Here is a 9,535-nt window from a genome sequence, read left to right on the forward strand (position 1 = left end):
CCAAAATTTGGCACAATCTCAAATTTCAGGTGCCAAATTAGCCCCATATCACACAAAGGGTCTGTACAAACATAAGGAATCACTTGCTTTCTTCAAAACAAAAACAGGCTATTCAAAGCCAAGATTTTCATCGTTTCAAAGGCTACAGTCAAGTCTGACACGTTCGAGCTAGAGCTAGCCAACTCTTTGGAGATTGAAGAGTAGTTAATTGCCAAGATAGATTTGGCAAAAGTAGTCTTGTCAAGTCGAAGCAGGAGAAATTCTGTTGAGCAATATCGAAATCTACTAAAGAGTAACTATACAGATCAAGCACAACATGGATTCAAGTTGAGCCGAGAATTCAAGTGAACCAAAGCAAGCTAATAGCTTTGGCAACACAAGCACAAGTGCAAAAGAGTAGATTTTGCAACTCTATGGCTACAGTGGAGACAACGTCTTATATGCAGATCCAGAAGGCCATAGATAATCGATGAGCAACAAAAGCAACACAAGACCAAGATCTTATTGATCAGAGTAAAGCCAGATCTAAAGAACTCCCAGATGTTTACAAATTTCAGTGGAGCCAAGTGTTGCAAGCTCAAAGATGAAGTGCAGATAGAAGTTCAAAAAATAGATCCAAGTTGTTATCCAAACATCTATACAAGTCACTTTATTTGGTTTCTTCTAAGTTCTCTTTACTCTCTCTCTCTCTCTCTCTCTCTCTCTCTCTCTCTCTCTCTCTCTCTCTCTCTCTCTCTCGCGTGCGCGCGCGCAATGTTGTATTCAACTTTCTTAGGTAATATTGTTGCAAATCTGTGTTTCGTCATTGCATGTCGTTACGTGTTATAGATTAACACATCGTTTTTCTTGTTTTTGAGTGGAATCTTTGAATTAGGAGCACCTTTTATTTTTTTTGAAGCCATTACTTTTAATATTATAGCACATCCTCTCTAGAGCTTAATGATATTATCCCAGTGAACCCAAAAATTTGTTCAAAGCCAATCTCTCTTCCATCGGGAATGAAGCTTTGACGTGGTGTCCAAGGGGAGGTAGGGCAATGCCTGGAAAAATCCCCCACAACCCAGCAAGAAATAAATGAAATATGAAGCCGCCTGGACAAGGTGAGGAGCCGGCCCAAAAGTGGATATCTGGACAATGAAAAGAAAATGCATATGCAAAGGGTGGCCAGCCAGGAGGCACACTAACTGTACATGTATGTCCTAGACCTGTGAAGCAATAGTGGTGTAAGTAACATTTTTTTACATTTCTTTATAGCCAAGTAATTGATCTCACAAAGTGGTTCACCGTCATCTATTAAGCATGCCTTCAGTATGTGGATGCATTTGAACACCTAAATCATCATCGATCGCCAATACACCCAATTTTAGAGTGTTTTGGATCTATAAACCTACATTAAAAGGTTCCAATCAACTAATATATGTAATGCTTATGACAATACAAAGTACTCTAATGCTTGTAATTCTTATAATCTTACATGTTCTGTATTGCAATCTTGTCAACATCTTGCTTTTACAAGTTTTCACCATCCTTACTATGTTTATGTGCATGTGTGTGTAAATTGAGTTATCTTTGTCTACTTGTGTGTGTTTACCTCAAAAAGGGAGTGAGGATGACAGTTGTGATAGGTGAGTGTGTATGAGAGCTTTAGGATTTTTTACAACCATTGTCCCAAAATTTCCAATAGCTTTCAAAGACAAGACCAAGAGATCACTGACATACAAAATATAATTGAAGACTTGCAATCGAAGGAGTTGCAAGAATCTATACAACAAACCACACTACAAGGTAAAAAGTTATAGGTGCAACTAACTCTTGCTAACACTCGGGTAGTACAAGCAAAGGAAAGACTACAATAGCAACTAGATGTGCTCGAGTATAACAAAATCCAAAGGAGTCACTTTTGTTGATCTTGCTTAAAATCATTTAGAAACTAAATATGAACAAGTAAAGTTTTAGTTTAGGGCTGAGCGAATCCAAAGAAGGGAACTTGTCATCATCTTCCTCGAGCAAAAAGAGATGCAATTGAAAGTGGTTGCTCTCAATAGTCAAGTGCGGAAACTGAGAGTGAGCTTGCACAAGAAGAAAGTGTACTAGCAATGAGACTATCAACATTGCCAACACCTGAATTGTCTCTCTTTGAAGCTATTGACTTCTATGGAGTTGAGCAAGCAAAGACCTGCCAGAGTTTAAGCCATAGGGAGAATCCACAACAAAAGAGCAAAACAAGGAAACCAAGTATGTCAAAATCTTGCATGGTGAATATTTCCTAACCTTACAAGTCCATGGATGACATATTTGAGTTCTAGCTCCATGTTCTTGTGTTTTAAAATAGAAAACTTCCAATAAAGGAAAGGCTTACTAATTGTTCGAATCCATCGATGTTGCTCAAGTAAATTCATATCAATATCTTAGTGTGGATCAAGTTGCTACCTAGAGGATAAGGGAGGAGTAAATGGCAATCAACCTATGGCAGGACAATTGTAATGTGAGTAGGCTACTTTGGGGATTGTTACTTTGGCTCAACTCGTAAGTTGTCCTTGCGAGTGTGTGAGTTATGCTTACTGCAAGACAAGACACTGCATTTTCTATATGCTCTCTAGTACTAGTGCCGCTTGAAGAGAAGTCAATTACGTGGCTGAAGGGGATTGATTGCATCAAGGAACAGTATCCCTTTGTTTGGATATAATCGTAACATACAAATGTCGATGCGATGGCCAACTCCCATCTTACCTTAGTGATATCTTGGAAGTAATGCGTGATGGGACATCTGCATGGAGGACTAAAAATGCCCAATTCTTTTTGTTTCATTGTGCAAGGCAAGTGTTGAGCAGGTTGGTACATGCACCCCGAATAATGAAGTTGTGCCCACTGCCTAACAGATGAGTCCAATGGTAAGAACCCCTATGCAAGTTTAACAAACATTATGCAATGCACAATATAGCTATAATGGGTTATCTGAGGACTTTTGTAGCATTTTTAGAACTAGCACAAATTCCAAAGACGGATTTTCCAATAAGGGGCCGGGGGGGGGGGGGGGGGGGGGGGGGGGGGGGGCTCCCATGAAACCTTAACAGGTCCTACGGACCTCTACAGTCAAGAAGCCACAAACCAAAATTTTGCTAGCAAAAGGTCGGAAGTTCTTCAACCTCTCGCTACTCCAGAGAGATGGCTCTATGTTGAGAGTATCCAGATGGACGGTTGGAGAGTGACCTCTTTTTATCACAAGCTATTTATTTCCTCGTTTTGGTCTACTTATGGCCTAACTTAAGGATTTACTCCTCTAGAGCACTTGGGGACTGATTAAAAAAATAAGCTGTAGTGCAAAGCCAGATGGCAAGTTAATTAAGGCAAGAAAAAACTATTTTTCCTGTTAAGAGGTATTGACTAGGCGTTGTCATTTGAGGTGTAGGCCAGTACTAGGCAGTGAGACACTCTCTCATCCTCTTAAGGGGGCCGTTGCCACTATTCTTACTGTTGGATAAGTAATACTCACTAAACCTCTCACCGTTCAGTGTGGAGCTCCATGATCATTTCAGAAATCCAAGAAATGGAAAAGAGGACCCATTGTCCAATGGAATTCATGGGTCTATGGGGGATCACTTAGCTACAAAACAATTCCCCAGATGTTTCAGGGAGAAAGCAACGAGCAACATTCCTTAAACAAAATCAAAATGCAAGACACATGGTGAAAGGCTAAAACTTGTTGTCGTAGTAACCATACTAGCTTCTCTGAACAGAAAGATGATTCGTGCATACATATCACCACCTCAGCGCCAATTTTGGAGCCAACTGATCGCCACTATAAACAAGGAATTGACATTCAAAATACAAAACGAAGGCAGACACACCACAGGCAGGTCAAAGGTATCTATTAGACAACAGCATTTTCTAAATCTTGTTTATACTTGTAAAAAAAATACATAAGCAGCAGAAAAAAGCTGACCTGCCCACTCCATGCAGATACACACAAACACAACTCAACTGCTGATACCAATGTGAGATAAGGTCCATCACAACAAAGGCTGCAAATTAAGACACCCTTTGATCTTCACTACATAGAAATGAATCCTGCCATTGCCATACCCTCCAAACAACATTTCGTTGTCCTTGTTTTGGCTTACTTCTGTCGAGTCTAGAGGAGCTGAAGAAGTGGCTGCACAAGGACTACACTATGAGACTCCTGCAAAGAGAAAAGCAGGATGAATGAGCCAATCATCCTTGGCGGTGCATAAGTTAAATCTCTTTGGGAGCCATAGCTACCAAGACATGTGCCTTTGCCGACCAGCTATCACCACAAGCACCCCACACTCTGGATACACTATTGCACTATACACCTAAAACATTCCCGTACAAATCCAGACTCACCTTTAAGAAAGGCGAACCTTTTCATAACAGATGGTTCCTCGGTGCAAACCTGGCTACTGTTGCTAAGTACTTGATAAAGCCGAAGTGAACGGAATTCGCCTTAAATAAAATCCTCATAAAAGCCTTCATGAAATAGCTTTACAATGTTCAAAAGCTCAAAGCAATGTGTAATGAGTTATTTAAAGCGACCCAATCTGATCGAGAAGCAGTAGAAGGATGATATGCAATAAATGCAACATGTATGTCTATTGAGAATTTAATGCTATACCACGCACTGGATTGAATGGCATACCGCCTCCAGCCAATAAAATGTACCACTGACAAAATTGGATAGTGGCTAGACATCAAGCACTCATCGGAGCCAACACCATAAACGAAATGAATTACGCAGAGAAAACACATCACAAGATCTGAACAGAGGGACCGGCAAGCTCGAGAGAATGGAAGTTTGCCTTTAAAAATATGGGTGGCCTCGTGATCTACTAAACTCAAGTTGCTACAAAACTGACGTTCTCTGCCATTCTGGCAGGCCTCTAATCAAACAAGCTGAACCCCATGTCGTCGTCACTCTCTTCCTTGGGCTCCTCCTGCACAGGTTAAAAAGGCAAAAAACATCAGTCTTGAGCAGTATCAGGAACATACAAGAAAGACAGAATATTAAAGTTACCTTTTTCTCTTCAACTGGAGGAGGTGCAGCAGCACCACCAGCAGGAGCCACAGCACCTCCAGCAGCCACAGCTACGCCACCACCTCCACCTGCCCAGCAGCCAGATAAATTATAGTGCCACCTTAGATGATACTATGCCACAGACAGAACATTCCACAAGTAGCAAAAACTCTGTGGAAGATAATCATAAATCTTGGCATCTCACTTTATGAGGTGCATTGATGTTTCACAGCTGATATGCCCCAATAGTAAAGCAATACAGAGGTGACTCAGTAGTTGGCTGTGGCTAAGGGATGCATACTCCTTAGATACATGCATTCACACGACATACACTGACTAGAACTTCTGGACTACTTACCCCCTAGTGGCTCTAGCAAATACCACTAAACTGCATAAAACACTGACCCTGGCAATAACATCAAATACAACTCATTGCCGCTAAGGTCAAAACTCCTGTTATTCAACCATGACACTGTATCGCATGTTCAGCTCTTACTCAAAGCTTGGAACAGTAGATAAGTCCCTTGCTGTTCCTATTGAACTGTGCATTAGTGATGTAGATGCCTGTGATGTATGTTACCACTTCCATCATCAAGTGTTCAGATAAATTTCATGCCAAACCGCAACACGTTTCACCATTAAACAAATCAGCAACACAGAACCAAGACCCCTAAGTCTCAGTGAATGAGTTTGTCAAGCAAATTTGTAGAAAAGCTTTAGAAGTTTCATGGGTTCAAGGTTTCACCCATGCCAAGGATTTTCATGACAAACATGATCTAGAAGTGAAAGTAGTTATTCACTTGAATGGAAATTTTGGCACTGGTATAACTTTTCCTCGAGCCAATCATGCAGGAAGAGACCATGTAGTGGACAGACACATACCAGAACCAACATTGGAGATGAGGTCTTCGACGCTTCTCTTCTCCAAGAGCTTAGCAAACAGAGACGGCCAGTATGACTCTACCCTCACATTAGCTGCCTTCAGAAGCAAAGAAATCTTGTCGGCCTGTAAGAAGAATGAAGAAAAGAGTTACAACTCCTCCGCTTCTTGTAAAACAAGCTACATAAGCATGCCAAAACGGTGAGATGGAAGCAGCACAGCAGATCTCTACACTTAAGCATCAATGACGCATTGCAGTTAGAACGTAAACCGAGACAACAAAGCTCCCGCTTTTCGTACGTACATAAACCGGTATTCTGAACGAAGATTACCGTGATGGAAATGCCATCGTCGTGCAGGATCAAAGCCGCGTATGTGCAACCAAGCTCGCTAGTCATGGCGTCCGTGCTACAGCGCTAGAAACCCTAATCAACCACTGTAAGGTGCAGAGCGCAATGGGAGTAGCAAGCGGGGTGAGAGCAAGTAGAGGAGCGCTTTTCGTTTTTTTGGGGGGGGGGGGGGGGTTGAGTACGCAAATAAGGTGCGTGTGCGGGGAGAGAGAAAGAGAGAGAACACATGATGTGGGTGGAGCTCGTAAATCTCAGTGTATGAGCATAATGTGAGAATGAGTGAAAGCCCTTTATTCTTTGTAGGGAAAATTATCAAAATACCCCTCTAATTTGAGAAAATTCTCAAAATACCCCTCAAATTTCAAAAATTCCCAAAATGTCCCCGATATTTTATCATAAATTCTCAAAATGCCTTTCAAATTTTCCAAAATTCCCAAAATACCCTTGTTGTGAGATTAAATTTCTCGAAAAATAAATTTTTTTGTAGGTCTTCACAAGAAGAGTGATTGTCTATCGTACAAGATGCTAAAACTACAATTTGAGTTGTTTACGTAGGCTTTGGAGATGAATTGCTTCATTATTTTTAGACATAATTGTCTTTCTTGCGATGGTAACTGGTGACAAATTACATGCTGAGCACTCAAAAACGGATCTCGATTGTCAAAAACGAATGAAGATTAGAAAATCTTGAACATTCCAACCAAAATAGATATAAGGGTATTTTGGGAATTTTTGAAATTTGAGGGGTATTTTGGTAATTTTCCCTTCTTTGTATGTATAAAGATTAAGGAGATAAATGTGGGCGATCGGACACTGTTCAACGGACACGGGCAAAGCACGGTGACCACCGCCTTTACCTAACATTCTCCCACTAAAGGCTGTGTACCGATAAGTAGCGAGAAGACTAGCCTACAATTAGTATATACAAGAGGTGAGAGAAGACGGCTCTCAACCTATGCCCACTGGCTCACTCTGTACTGCTTTAGTATAGATGCAACATGCATACTACTAAGGCTAGAGCTACGATGTGCAGGTACCAAGTGACGACCTTTATGGCTCCACAATGCCAGTGTCAGTCATCGCACGATTGACAACTCCCACTGCAAATGCACCAACCGCATAAGCAAGATCGGGTCTCGAGACCAAAAGATAAGGCATGAGAGACCCGAAATCCAATAAAACATGCACTATGTGTGTCAATATATCCCTGTCAGCAACCTCAGTGCCATATGCATCCTCATCACGAACCACCTGACTATGCATCACCATGTCAGCATCGTCTGGCAAAGGCATATCTGCTGAGAATGACTGTAAAACCGAAAAATTAGCACCAGTGTAATCACACACGGTTGTCTGAAGGACACTGTCTCCCTCAAACGTTTCAGACGCATCATAGAACAATGCATCGGTCTTTGGCTCAATTAATGTCACCTCAACTGATGACTGACAAAGTTGTGCATCCCCAGAGATACCACTGTCTGCGTGAATGTCACCACAAGACAAATGCACAACTTGCTTTCCATGCAGCACATCCACAAAAGAGACACGCCTCATCTCTCGCTCCAAACATGGCTACAAATACACAAAGACTACACCGCCTCGTGTGCAAAAATATGCAAAGGGTATACCAAGCCACTCCTAGCACCTCTGGCTATCACCAGTGATCCCCTATGCATCTGAAATGACCGCTCTCCAAGCAGTACACAATGTCCACTACTCTGCAAATGACACACTGAAATGAGACTCTAGCTAAGTCCCGGTACATAGTGTACATCTCGTAACGTAAGCAATGCACCGCTAGGTAAAGACGTGCATATATCTCCAGCACCCTCTATGTCATATGTTGAACCATTAGCAAACTGCACACAACCAAGTCTCCCATTAGAGAAAGAGCAAAACAAATCACGACGTGGCGTCACGTGAAAAACTACATGCTCGTCTAGTAGAAAATGCGTAGACAATGTGCTATCCCAAGACACAAAGTAGTATGAGACATACATTGCCGAGCTCAAACTGCATTCACATGAGTGATCCCAAGACACAAAGTAGTCTGAGGCATACATTTCCAAGCTCAAACTGCAATCACATGAGTCTCCATGAGCATCAAACCACATAAGGCATACATCGTATCCTCAACTTTTCGAACACCTTGCAGCCGGTCAGCCCATATCTCCCAAACCGTTCAGAATTTGCAGAAATTTCCTTCAGCAAAGTTGTAGACCATGTAAAAACGGTTGGGAGTGATAGGAATGGACCTAAAATGTGTTGTTTTTACAGGTCAAAACAGATCTATAAAAATTTGCAGCTGTGTACCTTAGACGTGCAGGCAATCTAAGTGACGTATCTCACAATTGATAAAGATTTTGAGAAAATTTTCTTCTACACAGTTGAAGAGGACAAAAAACCAATGAAGAGCAAAGGAAATCGTCTTGAACAAAGACGTTTTGATAGGCCAACACAGATCCGCAAAAACATGTTGCAGTTTTTGCTCCTTCTCCACCTACTTCCCCGCTAAGCTCCAATGGTGCTCCCAATCCCCGAGCGTGACTGCACGAATGAGGTGCGTGTACGTAGGGTGAGAAGGAGGTGGAGAGAGAGAGAGAGAGAGAGAGAGAGAGAGAGAGAGAGAGAGAGAGAGAGAGAGAGAGAGAGGATGTGGGTGGAGCTCCCAAATCTCACTGTATGAGCATAATGTGAAAATGAGTGAGAGCTCCTTATTCTTTGTATGTATAAAGAATAAGAAGATAAATGTGGGCGGCCGTACATTGGCGGCGGACACGGGCAAAGCACGGTGAGGCACACCGCATTTACCTAACGGGGGGGGGGGGGGGGATCTCCGTAATTATTGTGTTTTGATATCATCCAAGCCATTATTGTAGGGAAAGGTCATTTAGTGACCTTAGTCACTAATTTCCCAATCAAAAATGCAATTACATGGCAATTGGCGGGAGCCAGGACCCATGGTGGGAGCAGTTTTTATTGGGTGGGATTCTTTCCCTACACCTTAAAGGTCCAAGGAAAGGGGGCCAAATAGTGATCCCTGACCACCTCCTATAGCACATGACAACAAACACTAATTGATTGAGCATACAATTGCATGCAATTATAGCATTTTTTAATTATGTATGCTTGCTTGTCAGAGATCTAGCGGTTGAAAAGTAGATTATGTGGAATAATGGTGACTAAAGGAACAATGCAAATCCTCTTCCCCCGAACTTGGCCCTTGAAGAAATTGGGAGTCCATGTGTGTGTGTGTGTATGTGTGTGTGTGTG

General features: G+C 42.0%; 1 protein-coding gene across 1 annotated transcript; it reads right to left on the reverse strand.

Moving 5' to 3' along the window:
* Positions 1 to 4,722: 4,722 nt before the first annotated feature.
* On the reverse strand, positions 4,723 to 6,424 carry LOC147456608 (uncharacterized). Its single transcript, XM_086515038.1, has 4 exons — positions 6,245 to 6,424; positions 5,915 to 6,038; positions 5,033 to 5,121; positions 4,723 to 4,952 (listed from the first exon to the last, which is right to left on the reverse strand). Exons 1-4 carry the CDS (start codon positions 6,308 to 6,310, stop codon positions 4,899 to 4,901), a joined length of 333 nt encoding a protein of 110 aa, XP_086371164.1. The 5' UTR covers positions 6,311 to 6,424; the 3' UTR covers positions 4,723 to 4,898.
* Between the last annotated feature and the right edge of the window lie 3,111 nt (positions 6,425 to 9,535).

The sequence above is a fragment of the Adiantum capillus-veneris genome, chromosome 6, assembly GCF_014529385.1.
Source record: "Adiantum capillus-veneris isolate H3 chromosome 6, ASM1452938v2, whole genome shotgun sequence".
Classification (NCBI taxonomy): domain Eukaryota; kingdom Viridiplantae; phylum Streptophyta; class Polypodiopsida; order Polypodiales; family Pteridaceae; genus Adiantum; species Adiantum capillus-veneris.

Coding starts and splice junctions, on each gene's coding strand:
- LOC147456608 (XM_086515038.1), bottom strand. CDS start 6,310: ATGACTAGCGAGCTTGGTTGCACATACGCGGCTTTGATCCTGCACGAC. Junction 5,122..5,914: donor CATCTCCAATGTTGGTTCTG/GTATGTGTCTGT, acceptor GCTGCTGGGCAG/GTGGAGGTGGTGGCGTAGCT. Junction 4,953..5,032: donor CTCCAGTTGAAGAGAAAAAG/GTAACTTTAATA, acceptor TAACCTGTGCAG/GAGGAGCCCAAGGAAGAGAG.